The sequence below is a fragment of the Pocillopora damicornis genome, chromosome 10 (assembly GCF_964200805.1).
Source record: "Pocillopora damicornis chromosome 10, jaPocDami1.2, whole genome shotgun sequence".
NCBI lineage: Eukaryota > Metazoa > Cnidaria > Anthozoa > Scleractinia > Pocilloporidae > Pocillopora > Pocillopora damicornis.
Window position 1 is genome coordinate 8455957 of NC_142679.1, and position 16176 is coordinate 8472132.

Genomic DNA, 16176 nt, shown 5'->3' on the forward strand with positions numbered 1-16176 from the left:
TGGCTCTCTCAAAAAACTGGGTTTATCTTATAAGTCTTGGTCTAGTGAACTATAACGTCTAAAAATGAGGATCAAGAAAATTGATGATGAAATTCGGTTTGAACACGATGACATAAAAACAGAAAATTAATCTAGGTCAGTTTGTGAAAAGAAATACATCCCTTTTCAAAGCTTAAACTGTCTAGTCCTAAATGCGTTTATCTTTAAACTGTAGAACTGAATGAAGTTCGTAGAATTCAAAGTTGAACTTTCCACAGACTTTCGGGAACATTCCGTCGCAGTGAAACTCAATTAAATTCATTAAAAACACTTAAAACGATGGATCTGACCTGAACTAACTATTAGAGGACTTACCGCAACATAGGCTCCAAGAATATCTTTTTATCTAATATATTTTAAAAAACGCCAGAAAATTTGTCAGCGGAGTTATTATTCAGTTTCAGTCACATTTTAGTTCATTTGAAATCTACTGCCTGTATGCTTATAAATGGTTTGCTAGGTTCGAATGGTTTGACAATTTCATCTATGGAGGGGATTGCATTACAGTAGGCAACGGCAATTTCACACAAATAATCCACTATTTACTAACAGGACATAACAAATTTTGCGAAAGGCAGAACTTCAATGTGGCGGACTTGACGGCCTACAATTCTTATGAATTCGTTCCAACAAATTTTATCCTCCCTAAGTAAAATGTTAGGCATCTTTCTGAATAAGGTAAGCTTAAAGGAACATAACTTCATTACATTGAACGAAGTCACATTTGAAGATCAAACGACAATGTTCCATTAACGTTCCAAAGTTCTCATTTTAAGCTTTAAAATAAATCGTAATACATAAGCACGGAGATCTTACCACTCCAACTCACCTACAATTATTGTAAACCGGAATGCTGAAGGCTGAACTAGCAAGAACTATCAAAGGAAATCCTCAATGAGGCATCGAAAGAAATCAGGAATTGAATTATATTTTAATTTGTTAAGCCCTAAAGTAGAGTTAGAAAAGTGGCATCTTCCTCTCAACCAAAAGCAAATAATGCTAACGGCCAGGTACATTCGTGTACTTGAGGTTCTAATAACCTCTTGTGACATCTAACTAGGGTCTAATTAGCCGATGCAATACTTTTGGTTTAGTTTAACCCTTAAGTCCCACGAGTGACTAAGACAGAGTTTCTCCTTACATTATCAATACAATATCATGCAGACAGGTGATAAGAGTAAAGAAATGCATCAATTTAAGAAAATTTTCGATGATCGAGATAAGAATTGTATAGCACAGTAGGGAGAATTACTAATGGATCTTGGGACCGAAAGGTTTACCCGCTGCATGGAAAAGCCATTATCAGTAGGTTACTGACAAAATGTTTTGAAAATTTTACTTTTTCGAAAAGTTTAGGGGAAAATGACTCGTGAGAGCATCAATTTGCGTGTTGCCACAACAAACATGAACTTCAACATCAGTGGCCATATTCTCCATACTCTTTATTACGCATTCCCTTTGATACTGATAAGGAGAATTATTTCAACAATCAGAGCTTCTTAGGTTGGTGATCATTTCCTTTACTCTCATGAATTTATCAAATGACTCGGCAATAAAAATGTATGGAGAAATTACTGTCCACTCTCAGGGTTGAAAGGATTAAATGAAATATAAACAGAAAACCGAAACAAGATTACAGACACGAATTCAGAGATATGAGATTTTTATTGCACCTTGTTTAAATAATGTATCACTCGATACAAACTGGTTCCTAGCTGTATAGAGTACGTTATTTTCCACTCTACAATCAAACACATTTTTTCTAGTGGAAATTCGATACAAGTTGATAATTTCATTACCATTGTCAGTGTATTAACTTAAATTACTCTCCTTTCCCACACAATAACACCGATATCAAGATTACTTTAAAATAAATCATATTTACTATAAAAATCATTGCAAGCGTAAATGGAGTCGAAAAAAAGAATTGACCACTGAATCGTACCCTAGGAGTGAAAGCTGAAATTTACGTTACAAATTTGTAATGATAACTTAGTTCTATAAAAAAACTCATTCCTACTATTCTAATGTCAAGCAGTCAAACATGATAAAAAAAAAAAGATACATAAAAATTCTAAAAACTGAATTAAATGCATAGTAGAGTAGAATTTAATGCAGGCCCATATCATCAGCCCTGCAGGACACGCGTTTCTCCGCCCGCGGGAAGATTTGGGGATTAGAACAGTGCTACACCCTCTGTTGATCTCTATTTGGTTTTCATTGCTCAAGACTTATACTTTTCCACGAGGGGCTGCAACGTTCGTGTCAAAGCCTGCTATTTTTGAGGGCCTGCTCACAAGCTAGTCAAATTATATAGACCAAGCTCCTTCTGATACGTGTTACTTGGCCTAAATGCCGGACAGTCAATTATTATTAAAATAAATAAAATAAAACATTTAGGTGTGACATGAACTTTGTACAACTGATGCTTAAAAAAAACCAACAAGGATTTCATTAGTCTTTCATCTATTCATATCTGTAGAGAAACACAATAAAGTTTTCCTTTATATTACTTTCTTTTAATAAAATGCGGTATACGTAAGTCAATCTGTCGAATGAAAGACACTCTCCTTTACAATTTAACACCGTTGGAAGATGTATTGCATGACATTAAGAAAGACAACACCGGATAATACTCTAACACTGTTTACTTTGGGCCGGTTGTTCGAAGAATAGATAAGCCTATCCGTTGGATAAATCTCTATCCGGTAGAAAGTACACTAGGTTTTGTTAACTCTTATCTGCTGGATAGCGTCATCCGCCCTTTGGACAACTGGGCCCAGGTGGCGATTTACGACCTGGCTACTTATAATCCTCCCGTATCTACCTTATATTTCCCCTTATAGACTCAAACACGGGCTCTTAAAAGCTCAAGAAGCACTCCTCCTAGGAAATTATTCCACCCTCTCCCCACAAAATAAAAAAAGGAAATAAATTAAATGCAATTTAAAAAATCGTATTGTAGATCATTTTATCCTTAAATTCGAAATCTTTCATAAAATTCCGTATCTTCTGGACAAGATACTGGGTCAGAATAAGAAAAAAAATCCAGGGGCCAGGAAGGGGGGTCTTACGGACAACAGAGGGAAAGAGGGAAAGGGGGATTAAAATGCACTAGAGCACACCCCTGGCTACTCCCTTGATAAAGCCTTATGTAAGTTAAATACGTAACATAACAGAGAAAAGTAGTGAACTCGTAAGAATCTGTTCTTTGTGATAACGTAAAACTACCAACATAACGAACACATACTTAATTAAAATGACTCAGTTCCGGGGGTTTTTTCATCAAATCCCAGGAGCCGTACCCAGTTTCTTGTAAGCGGTTGTACAGCATAGTTCTGGTCTTTTGATAGTCTGTTGCCAGCCCTTTGGCGCTGCGGTAACTCTGTGCATCAAGAATTTGACGATGTCCAAGATCTTGGCTGTGTTTGATAACCTTAAAGGCAAAAGAGTGTTAAAACGTTTCTCTTTCATCTCCAAATAAATCATCAAATGTAAGGAATGCGATGTACAAAATGTTTATTTTCAAAGCAGATAGCACAACTGTGCAATTCAGATTGCTGCTTTATATTTTGCCCACACAATGACGATAACATATAAACTCTTTGTACTAATGACGTATTTCCTTCTGATACGATCATTCTTCGAGGATAATCGAAGAATGATCGTAATCAATCGCAAGTTTATAGGGAAAACGGCTCATGGACGACATCTTGTCTCCAAACTGACATTTCCCCTTTTAATTCCCAAGAAAACCTCTGACTGCCGAAAATCAGTCCAATTATAATACCACAAAACCTTTTGAGGACAAAAATCAAAGAATGCCATCTTTACCAATGAGATTATATAATAGAACTTGTAAACATCTTCTTGGCGAATTTGTGGAGGAATCGGCAGATGTCGAACTCTTGAATACACAATTTCTAAACTTGGAAATACCATTTTATGTCAACATGACAGGGGTTTCAAAAACGTTTTCCCTAAGCGGTTGCCGATGGTGCAATAGGTAGCTGTGCCCGAAGGAGGGGCCGCGAGCGAAACCCAAACAAGCGCTTGCTTACACGCTAAACAGACGGCGGTAAGAGGTCTGACCGGCAGCGGTCGACCACAAGTGACCAGCTTTTATTGTAGCCCCTGCCTGAACATCAACGATTTTCATGGGCAGTCATAAACTAAGTAAAACTGCAAGCGACTAAAGTCGTCTTTGGACAAAGTAAGCGATAAGTGAACTCGGCGCAACAATCTCGTCCAACAAAGGATTACGATAAATTTTGAGCCCCATAAGCTGTGTGATATTTCAAACACATCATTCATCTGGGGACATATGTTTCATTCCTGTACCTCCTCATACGATAATAAAGCACTCACCTCTTTCAAGCTCGCGTACAAGGCCTGCCGACTCAAACGAGATGGCTTGCCCATCTTGCTCGGTGCAATACCTAGGCATCCATCAAACACCTCGACTGACGTGTCCTGACCCGCTGACCAGTTTAACGATAGCACCTTGGTTTTACATTTTGTTTCAACTTCTCGCGTGCCGTCCTGAAGATTGAAAAGGCAAGAGAAGCGTCAATCGGGGAAAAATCAAAATTTTTATCAACCCTGCTGCTCTTTCTCATTGATCATCCAGTCAAATCAAGCCACTCTTCTCATCTACCGAGTTTTCTCTCACAAAGGAAGCAAATTCGCGCCATCCTCTCGACAACGTTAAAAATGACAATAACTCAGCAAAAAATAATCATGATAAACTACGATACAGCAAATTTCAATTGAGAGTCGAAAATAATCCGGGGTTGTGGTTTTTTGCTTTATTTCGCTGTGATTGGTCCAGAAAACTTGCGCCATTCTCTGAACCGGTCAGATGTGAATATTAAACCAATCGCGACTCGGTCGCCCGCGTTTTCCCGCGCTTTCGGCAGTTTAGTAGGATTTATCTTGAGTTCCCATTGGCTATTTAAGATATTATGCTTTGTTGTGATTGGCCATAATGACTGCTTTGGATTTGGTTTTATGGCTATCCAACGAAAAGCGCCTTAAAACTTTAACCAACACAAATCGGTCAATCATTTACTACGCGCTTCCGACGGTGTGTCCCTCCTACAGTTGTAACTGAGTTATATTATGGTTTTCACAGACCTGCATGACAAGGTGGCCTTCCTCCAGTTTAGGATGATTGACATGGTAAGAACCCGGAAGTTTGTTTGAAAAGCTGTTATCATTGTCACGCTCCACACGCATGCTCACAGCACGGCTGAGGTGGCCTGAGTGAAAGAGCTTTCCAAGAATAATGGAGTTGATGTAGACAGGCTCAATCAAGACGCTGAGAAGAGACCCCTGGACACCTAGTACAACAACACGCATGCGTATCATCAATTTATAAGGAAAAGTTAAATAGCACGCTTTATTTTGTTTTACGTTTGACTTTCTTTCTCAGCTAAGTTGAGTTAACCCTTTCTCTCTCACGATCCGATTGATAATTCTCCTTATTGTCTACCATACAATTCTCATGATGTTAGTTCAAAGAATTTGGTATTGGATCAACTAAAAAACCCATATTTTATGTGTCTTTATTCTCTTCCGCTGGTCTGCGTGACATTGTATTGATATCGTAATGAGAAATTATGCCTTGGTCATTAATGGGAGTTGATCATCCATATCTTTATCATTATGGCTTTTTTTAATTACTTTGGTTGAGGGGGGGGGGGGGGGGCATTGAAGAGTTTCAATCTTATAAAATCACAAACCTAGGACGTTCCATTTAGCTATTTTGTCACTACATGAAGCAGTGCGCAACCTCTGACCACTGTGGATTCCATCAATAGTCTGAATACCATCCTGAGGATCCAAAGGTATTGTTCCTTCTCCTTTTTCCACTTTTGTTCTTAACAGGCCTTGCTGCCTGGAGCCAAACAATGCTTTACTTTCAGTGGCATCTTCTGGGCTGACAAGTAAATGTTATAAACCTGTCATCTTTGTACAAACATACATACCAAGCCAACATTAAAATCGTCTTATGGCCAAATGGCCCTTAACACCCTAAAATCAGCATGCATATTCTCTCCACTGTTCCCTTTACATTTCCTAAGGTGCTGACAAGGAGAATTTGTTTGACAATCAAGAGATTCTTTAGTTGGTGATCATTTCTTTTATTCTTGTGACCCTAATGTTTGATTCAGCAGTGATACTGTAAGGAGAAATTAGATACTGGTCACTCCCAGTAGGTGAAAGGGATAACGGAGTTTCTCATGTACATGTATCCGCTTTCCTCACCAACACATAATGGCAAGTGTTCCTACACTTCTTTGCCAGGCCAGTTACCTTGCTGGCTAATTCTTTAGAACAGTTCCCTCCTTCTGTTGTAATTATTTCCACCCTATCCACAGGTTTGTCCACATAATAATACAAATTCCAAATTAATTACATTGAACAAGTCAATTCAATCAATTTGAGGATGGCTCAAAACAGAATACAAGATTCTGTTAAATATGCAGCCTTGATTATTTCCTTATTTCAAAAATTAGTGTTAAAAAACACTTTAAACTCATAAAAGAATTAAGATAACTACAATAAAAATCGGCACTAAACTTCTAAATATTATACAGTTAACCCTTGCATTGGTGAGTAGCATCAATCTCAGTATCTGACCAACTTTGTACCTACCCCTCCCCTAGCCAAACAACAGTCAACTGACAACAAGTTAGGATTAATGTTGGGTCAGGAGAGGGGTAGGTGCACAGTTGTTCAGACACTGACATTGCTCTGGTGTATTCATGCAGCATTGGACAATATCAATTAAAAATAGTCTGTATGTTTAGGCTGCCAGTTACCTGGAATAATTTTCATTCACAAAGATGGCAGCATCACCACAGGGAGCTGTGCTCACATATAGAAGAAACTTTATTCCATCCCTAAGCTGAATCTTTCCTTGCCTTTCCTTCTGTACAAAGATGCTCTTCACATCTGTTTGTCCACTGAACAAGACTTTCAGATGGAAATAGAAAAATCTCAGCAGACTCCTTCGTGCTATCACCTCAGCATGCGAGTCATTCACTGTTGTTCCATCCATGCGCAGTTGATCACCACTAATGCATCTTTTGAATAAAAAGGAGAGAGACGAAAAGTTCGCATTGTATATACAATGTTTGATAGAACAGACTCAGACTGGCATCTAGTTTCTCTTCGTTGAAAAAGTGATTACAAAGAATGATCAGAGGTTTATACATTTGCTTGAAAAACCCTCGAACACCCAAGATCTTATTGACACTTATCCCCTGAAGTTGCTACACATTTCCTTGTGAATAAGTTAGGAGAATTTGGTGTTAGATCAAGATAACAACTTGTACCTGATAAGTTTGAGTATTCTCATTCATGTTTGCTGGATGATGTATGGATATTGTAGGGAGAAGTAACATGTTAATCACTGGTGGAAGTTAAAGAGCTCATATGATGCAAGGGTTACAGTTAACCTACTTGTTTCCTGTTCCCAAACTCACAACAGCCCCAGGATCATCATCACCATCCTGCATTACAAATGCTGCCACAACTTTGTACCCAGCAAATCTCCAGCCCTCTGGTGCATCACGACTCAGAATTGACAAGTGGTTCCAACACATTGCTGCTATCTCATCCCCTTCACTGGTGGTCCCTGGGTTGTAAACATGGTGGAGCCCTTTCAGTTTTAAAATAGATGCCACTGCATGTTGAGCAGCAGCCTCCTTCGCTGCCTTCTTAGTTCGACCAGCTCCCAAGTCATACAGCTCCTCACCAACTTTGTAAGCACAGTAATGGAGGGTAGGGTCTATTTTTCCCTCTGGTTGTTTTTCCAGTGCATGTGGTTGTGGCAAGTGGTGGGCCTGGCAGAGCTCATACAAGGCGCTGACTGTGCTTTTACCATCAGTTAGGGACAGTTTGTGCTCTTCAGGGGGAACTGAAATTTCTTCTTCAGCAGTGGAGATCCTCTTTGTTAAATCTTAATGAAATGGTAATAATTAGTACCATGTATCACGCAGACAATTTTTCTCTTAAGCAACACTGAAATCATAAAGATTGAGAATCTTCTTTTGTTTTCAAGCTTCTGTACTTGAAAACTCTTAAAACCACTCTCTAGGCCTTTAATAGATCTTTAAAAATCTTTGTCGATCTGCAGAAAGAGTCAGATATTTTGGAAATCCTGTTATTCCCTAGATAAACATCTCCAGCCTGTGCATCAAAAAAATGTTGGCAAGTGCAGTGTGCAATGAATCAAAGATTCTTACCAACATTGACTTGGAAACCCAAACTTTGGAGAGCAAGTGCTGCTGCTTCTCTCTTTGCCTCTTTCTTATTGCGACCATTTCCAGTGTCATATGTCACATCACCCACCACTGCTCGGAAGTTGAATGTTCTGAGGTGGTCAGGGCCTGAATAACCCATATCTTCAAATTCAACCTATAAACATGGATCATTTGCCCTTCAACATTGTGAAGTGATTTATGTGCAACCTCTCCAAACAACATTTATTTAATAAGTTAGAGCAGTTTTTAATTGAGTATTGCTCTGTGATTGGTGCAGAAAACTTTCACTGCCATCTCAGCCAATCAAATACCAAACCAAAAACAATTCCCAGCCGGGTTTCTTGTGTTTTCCTGTGCTTTAAACAGGTTGCTTGTTTCAACTTTTTGAATTCTCCTTGATGATTTTATCTTTGCTCTGATAATAGTTGCAATTATTTTGGTTTTGTATTTTCTCTATTGAAAACTGCTCTTTATGGAAAACAGTGCTAAGAATAAACAAACATATCAGACAAGGGGTACCATCTTAATGTAACAAAAATATTTTAAATAATTTCAATATAGATGTGTAGCAAGTGGATGGGATACTTTTAAAACAGGTCAAAACAAGCAGACATAGTTTGAAGCTACACTGGTTTGCAGATTTAATGAATGTAACCGAAGAAGTTACAATTCATAGACCCAACATTTCGACACTCCTGTCTAGTGCCTTCATCAGGGGTGATCTAAACGCTGCAACAAGAGGTCCTTTTATATGATCACTAATTAGCGGCCTTTTTTCTGACGAGGTGTAAATAGGCGTCAGGAAGCAGACCGCCATCGTCACGATTTAAAGGAGCGTGGGCGGAGTTAATGTGCCAAGCCTCCAAACAAAGGCGCTGGTGGTAACGCCGATTAGTAGTGATAATTTTAGAATTATCCCACCCAATTGTATGGTTGGTTAGGCAAGTATGCTCCGATAAAGCTGAATTTTCCTTTTTGCAAAGAAAAACCGCTTTTTGGTGCTCTTTTAACCGTGTACCAAACTGGCGTTTGGTCTGTCCGATGTATTCGTTATCACAGTCATTGCAAGGAATAGAATAAATGGCGTCGGTTCGTTGTTCTTTCGTGACAGGATCCTTAGGTTTGGCGAAAATATGCCCCAAAGTCTGAAAAGGTTTTTGAGCAACTTTAACGTTGTGGCTATTCAAAATTCTCTTGATGGGTTCAGTAACACCCCGTATGTAAGGAATAACAGCGAAACCAGTCGCTGGTTCCCTTTCATCAAGAGCGTTACTATTTGTAACTGGTTTTTGGCAGTTACGGAGAAACGTTTTTGTATAGCCATTTGCCTTTAGGACATTGGAAACATATTTCCTCTCCTCAGCCTTCGAATCGAGTGATGATGGTAGACAATCAGCCCTCTTAAGTAAAGTTTTGGCTACAGACTTTTTTATGGCAAATAGGATGGTGAGAATCGAAAGCGAGGTATTTGTCAGTGTGGGTAGGTTTACAGTAGACACTTGTCTCTAAATTACCCTGAACCCCTCTAGACACATTTAAATCAAGAAAGGGCAAATGGCTATCCTTTTCATATAGGTCAAAACAAACTGTACAAGTCTCTATGAGACAAGTGTAAGAAATCTGCTGATCATAGTTACCATAGTTCTCTCCTCAAAAAAAATTTAGCTGCATAATTACTCTCAACTGTCATTGAAATTTTTAGAAGAATCTTTTGAAAAGTTTAAGGAAATCTTTATCCAAATGTTACCTTAACTCCTTTCTTTTGTCCATATTCATTCAAAATGCTGACAGGATGCCTGTCAACTTTCATCTGATTAGCCTGGCCAATAACTCCTGGCGTGGAAGCTGAGAGAGACCACAACCAAAAGGTTAAAATTCACCTCAAATATAGGCTTTACCACAGTTACTGTCCATTGGTAATTCACACATTAACAAGATGCCCAATGTACAAAGAAGCGATGAAGGGCATCCTAAAGAGCATCCTCACATGCTCTTATCTTTGTAAATAGAAAAAAAATGTTCATCTTAAGTTGGAAAACAACTAAGCATGCTCTCAATTGCTGCTCTAATCCAAAATTAGGATCCCACCTTAACAAAAATCTCCTTATACCCCTGTTCTCACTGTGCCACCTTCCTTCAACCTAAAACCCACTTTAGTTAACCTTGGAAAAATTCTTTAGCAAATCTATAAAGGAGTTCCCTCAGAATTTTGAGCTTCTCACAGTTGTGCAATCAAACAATGCCACTGGATTAAGAGTTTCTGGAAAGTTGTCCTTTTTGCAAGTCTAAGGAGATTTGAGACAACTTGATACCACTGTGTGTAACAAAACAATGAAAATATTGGAGAACTGCAAAGTACCTATTTCGACGGGCATGTCAAACAGACTTTCCAGAGCATGCATGGCTGCATTCTTCTTGGCCACAATCTTGGTTGGACCAGAACCTTCTTTAAAAATCCTCTCTCCAACAATGACTTGGCATGAAAAAGTCTTCTTGTGATCAGGGCCCAAGTGAGGAAGATCCTCATATGAAATCTGAAAAGGGTTGGAAATCTTAGTTATTGCTAGAAAAAGTCACAATTACAAACAATAGAGTTTTTGGGTAAAAAATATCACCCTTACCTTGTGCAAAGCAATAAGGTTACAACTATACACAACAAAGTTTTGTTTGTATCCCTTATACCTGCTTGACTCTACAACTTGTTGTAAGCAACAACTGACATTTATTCATGTGCTCATACATGAGATATTTCAAATAAGTTTACTTTAGGAGGGGTAAGAATCAAGTAAGAATCGGTCATCAGTTTGGGTACGAACTGACTCAAACTTTGGCACAAACTCTGAGCAAAATCACTCAAACTTAGGAACAAAACAACTGGGTACCAAGTGACTGGATACAGACTTGATGGCTTTGAGATCCATCCATACAAGCAAAATACATTTTGCCATGCATCTGTTCAGTGATTATTAATAATAACTTGGTTATTCCAACATTGAAACTAAGGGAAGGGGGGCACTTCAGAAACAGATCAGGTAAGGATAAATTGTAGCAAGAAGGTCTTGTGAATTCAGTTGCAAAATGCACTGGGGTTCCCGTTACCTTCAGCTGGTTCCTCTGACAGTGCTCATTCAAAAGCATGATGGGATCTTTGCGTAACAAGACAGCTTTTCCTGGGGCAGGACCACCAGGACCAACAGACCAGTGAGGACTTTTCTCTGGGGCGTCATAAAGACCTTGACAAGACAATATTCAAAGTTGGATTACCACACCAACCCTGGAGATGAACTTTTATTGTTACAAAAACATGATTAGCATGTTTTCATGTGCAAATTATTTTCACTGGGGCAAAGAGTTATAGTGCAATTTGATAAAAACATGGGCTATTCTCTGACATTCTCTTAACAATACTCCCAACTTTTAATGCAGTCCTCTGAAAGAGAAAAATCAATACCCTATTTCCTGAAATAAGCTCTTTTGAATTTCAGCAGAAAAGGAGGGGCACTTATTAGAATGATGCATAGTCGGGGGGGGGGGGGGGCTTTTTATTTTCCTTTACTGATTCCCCTTTGGCTAACGCATTAAAAGTAATAAGTAAAGTGGCAATAGAAACAGGTTTTCCTTGTATCCCTACTGTTAAAGAAAGTGAGGGGGGAAAGGGTGGGGGCTTATTTGAGAGGTGTGCTTGTTTTACATTATGGCCTAAAGGGCAGGTGCTTATTCAGGGGATTGCGGGTGCATACTTGAAGAAATACTGCAAATCTAAATCTTTTCAAGTTATATTCAGGATTGCAGCCTGAATCTTTTGTTGGCTGGGTAGCCTTTTCCAGTGAATAATCAGTTTCAGCAAATTGGTGTCAAAGAATAAAAAAAAAAAAGGTGTTTGCAATCTACATGTTTTCTTATGTTGTGATTAAGTTTTAAACTGAGAAAAATTAGACCCACTACAAATATAATAGTGTAGTTTGGATGTGATTTGCTAAATATATGCTGGATAGCATTATCTCCTTTTTAACCTCTACATTAGTGCTCATATTCTTCACCCTTTTCTCCATGCATCTTCCAAGGTGCTGATAAGGTTGGTATTCATTTCCTTTATTCATATGACCTTACTGTGTAATCAGGGGTGTTATTATACAAAGACATTAGATGCTAGTCACTCTTAGGAGTCAAAGGGTTCAATGACTGGGTGGGTAGGCTAAAGAAACATGCACCATACCCTCTGCAGGTTCCCAATTCATCAGAGTTTTCAGTGCCTCAATAGCAGCAAACTTTCTAGCCATTCTCTTGGTGGAACTTGACTTTGGTCCAAATGTTGCCTCTCCTACAGTAACCTGAGCCTTGTATAATCCAGGATACATGCACTGCACATCTTCAAACTTCACCTACTCATAGCAAACACAGTGAGAAAACAGGCTTAGGTTCTGTTTTCTAGGAAAATCCCAGCAAATTATCAGAAACTTCACTAACAAAGACAATAATTTTAATAAAAATCACACAAGCCTGTAAGGCAAGTGCAACTCCTAGTCTTTGAAAAATTGTTAAGTGCTTTTTTACACCTTACACCATATATCCAACTGAAAAAACCTTGATCCACAATTTTAAGCATGGACCTTGAATTTGGTTAGTAAGAGATATATATGTTTCCTGTAAAAACAGCAAAACCAAGAAATGAAATAAATTATCTAATTTGAAGAATATTATGTGTTTCCTATTAACTTATTATAATCTCTCAATCATGGTAGAAATAAAAATATATATTCCAACTCACAAGCTGGCCTCGTTTTTGTCCAAACTCATTAAGCAACATCACAGGGTCTTTATCTGGTGGTGCTGACAGCTCAGTGCTCTTCATCTTTGCATGCTGCCTGCGGGTGTGAACATTTCTGCGTCTTCCAGCAAACCCATGATGGATTTCTGGCATTTCTCCTCCATTTGCTCCCATGATATTCTCTTGAAACCTGGCATGAGGTTCTGCAATAACAAAAAATAAAAAAAAATTCCATGGATTATACTAAAGGTTAGGAACTTCAAATCATGTGCTGTACCACTCAAAGGTAAGTTGACAGTCTTGATTTGATACTCAATCCTCGATACTTGAAACTATCAAGATTTAAGGTTCAAGAGTCAAGGTTCAAGTATCAAGTATTGAGAAGCAAGGATCGAGACACTTGAAGAACTTTTCGAGGGTCTCAAACCGCAGTATCGAGAAAATGATTTAATTATTGCATGCAAAAAAAAAAAATGAATAAAGGACAAAATGCTTAGACTCAGTGCTTTCAATAAGACTAGAAGAAGGTGGCTACCTCAGTAAAGCACCTGCTGGAGAATGTTCCTATTCTTATCCCATTACTTCCATTCAGAATAAACAAGCTTTGAAGAGAATTTTCAGTGTTAAAACTCTGTAGATGAATATCAAATTTTCATCTCCTTTATAACAGTTGTTCAATTGATCATTTTATTTCTGATCAAAATCTTCCATTTGCAGACATGCAAGCCTGCTCCCTCAGTTTCACACAAAAAGTCCTCTGAAATTTGAGTCAGTACATTGTTAAAAATTCAAAATCTTTTGTATGTATGAAAATGTATGCTGGAATTCAGGATAAGAAAATATCTATCATTTTTATCAAAACTCATTTAAAAAGATAAAACTTGAATGAAATAACCCTAGAAGATCTTGTGGTGTTTTAGGTCTCACTTTGTGAGTTTGCTTGAAAGCTTCCAAAGTATACCCAGCGATTCACAGTAGAATACCCACTGAAGCTCCGGTGGGTGCCAGGTCTTATTGAAAGCACTGTAGACTAAACAGTGATTAGACTAAAGGTTAGGAACTTCAAATCATGTGAAAAATTAATTGTGTAAAAACTCCTTTATTTCCCAACTTGGAGTGTCTCAAACTGAGTTTTGAGGGTCTCAATACTCAACTTGAACATCTCAAAACTAATGACTTGAGCCTCAATCCTTTAGGTTGTTGAGGATTGAGAATTGAGGATAAAGATTTGAGGGACCGTCAACATCCCTTTGAGTGGTACTGTGAGAAATCCTTTATTATGATCAAAGTTTTAATTCTCTTCACAATTCCAGGACATTATCCAGTAAACAAGTCATGAGAATAGACAGGTCTATCAACTTGAAATTTTACCTCTGACCCCTGTATAGAAACAAACTCTTTCAACTAATTCACCAAGAAATGTATACAACATAGAGGGGGGAATTATTCAAAGATAGGACCATAGGATGAGAAAGATGGTAAATTTGAGTGCAGTTATGAAATAAATGGAAGATTTGGTGGTATCCAAGACACCTTTTACATGGTAATGGCCTTACTCACCTGACACTTCTTTGTACAGAATTAGCTTATGCTCCCATATGCATCAGGAAAAATAGGGAGATTATGTCAGATAATTTGAATGTTATCTGGTATAAGCCTGGAGCACCAGTGGTAAAATTTTAGTAACTCTCAAACACTAATTCAGAATTGAATATTTTGACACCGCCCTAAGCTGATGTCGTGCAACAATCTCAGTGGATTGGGTTTGGTTCTACGACAAAGAGATTGTAATGGCGTTTTGAATTGAGATTAATAATTGAATTCGACGAAATCACGCAAACGAGCAATCTATGTCGGTTTGTGACAATAGAAGAAACTAAAATCTGTCCGATGGATATGAATTAAATTAGCTAAGTAGTGGAAACTTCCGTTAACGAATCTCTTTAAAAATTGATTGTCAATTAAAAGATGCTCTAAGGTGGGAGGGAAAAACTATACAGCTGCAACAGTTACAGTGCAGTGCTCGAACATATCTATGCGTGTGTTTAGACAATACCTTGAGCAAGTTCTTGCAATGCTAGATCTGCGGCATATTCCTTAGCATCCTTCTTTGATGAAGCTGTGGCGGGAGGAAAGGCGCGATCACCAAGTTTCGCAACAGCAACAAACTTTGGGTTGTGGGGGTTTTCTGTAGAACTGACAGCAACTTCAATGCTCGCCAATGCGCCACATTGTTCACCATATTCTTTGAAAGCTGCGCGAGCGTTCTTGTTCACGAGATTACCAAACATTTCGCCTCTATGTAGTCTCGGAGAATTGAATGAGTAATTTCGTGACAAAATCGATCCTTAGGTACACTTCAAAGTGTTAAAAACAAAGCGCTGATATGATGCGAGTCCACTAAGGCATCAAAACATTCGTCCTCTTTCTGACAAATGTAAAATAGACCCAGTTCTCTCTCGGTCAAACTAAGTATTCTAGGCAGCACAGTATTCCACCTAATGACCTACTAACTATAAGCGGCCAGATGGAAAATCTTGATTAAATAATCGAAATAACCTTTGTCTACCCAATGGGAAAATTAATAAATGAATAAATTTTTAGCAATTTATATAAACAATATCCTCTATTTGACTCAAAGATGCGGACAGCTTTCCGAGAGCGAAGCTCACGCAAAATAGGGGCTATTGTGTTTGTTATCCCTCCAATATTTTGCGACGCGCGTGAAAAATTGTTTACGTCGAGCTTACTGTATGCAGCGTGGGATGTTTCCTTTTGAGTGTTTTCTGGTACGACTTAATGAACAAAAAACCACATAACCCTTTCTTTCCCTGAACTGAATTTGAGACGAAAACTTATCGTAATAGACGTAAAATTTGACAATTGGGGAATATCGCTTCGGTGATATTCTCGGATATTACCTGGTTTTAGACGGCGCTGGGGATATTCGGTTACGTGCTGCGTTTAGACCAATCGCGTGCGACCAAAAATATTTGATGGATCATAATGGGTGTTAGTTCACGCCAATAAAGACAATGAAGGATAGATAACTTCGTCACAATCTATCCCTAAGAAACTTTCATAGGCAGGGATGAT

At 38.4% G+C, this 16176-nt stretch overlaps 1 protein-coding gene across 1 annotated transcript; it reads right to left on the bottom strand.

Annotated features, from left to right (window-relative positions):
• Positions 1-1685: 1685 nt before the first annotated feature.
• Positions 1686-15530, bottom strand: LOC113669341 (double-stranded RNA-specific editase Adar). The gene is made up of 13 exons (XM_027185357.2): positions 15137-15530; positions 13081-13283; positions 12529-12694; positions 11412-11545; positions 10672-10846; positions 10060-10157; positions 8295-8466; positions 7510-8008; positions 6867-7130; positions 5784-5980; positions 5176-5381; positions 4408-4581; positions 1686-3475 (listed from the first exon to the last, which is right to left on the bottom strand). The coding sequence occupies exons 1-13, from the start codon at positions 15369-15371 to the stop codon at positions 3290-3292; spliced, it is 2709 nt and encodes a 902-aa protein (XP_027041158.2). The 5' UTR covers positions 15372-15530; the 3' UTR covers positions 1686-3289.
• Positions 15531-16176: the final 646 nt, after the last annotated feature.

Excerpts from the sequence above, each read along its gene's own strand:
- LOC113669341 (XM_027185357.2), bottom strand. The coding sequence starts at position 15,371 with ATGTTTGGTAATCTCGTGAACAAGAACGCTCGCGCAGCTTTCAAAGAA. Across the intron at positions 8,467-10,059 it reads GACAAAAGAAAGGAGTTAAG|GTTGAATTTGAAGATATGGG; the intron begins GTAACATTTGGA and ends CCATGTTTATAG. Across the intron at positions 3,476-4,407 it reads TGTACGCGAGCTTGAAAGAG|GTTATCAAACACAGCCAAGA; the intron begins GTGAGTGCTTTA and ends TTTGCCTTTAAG.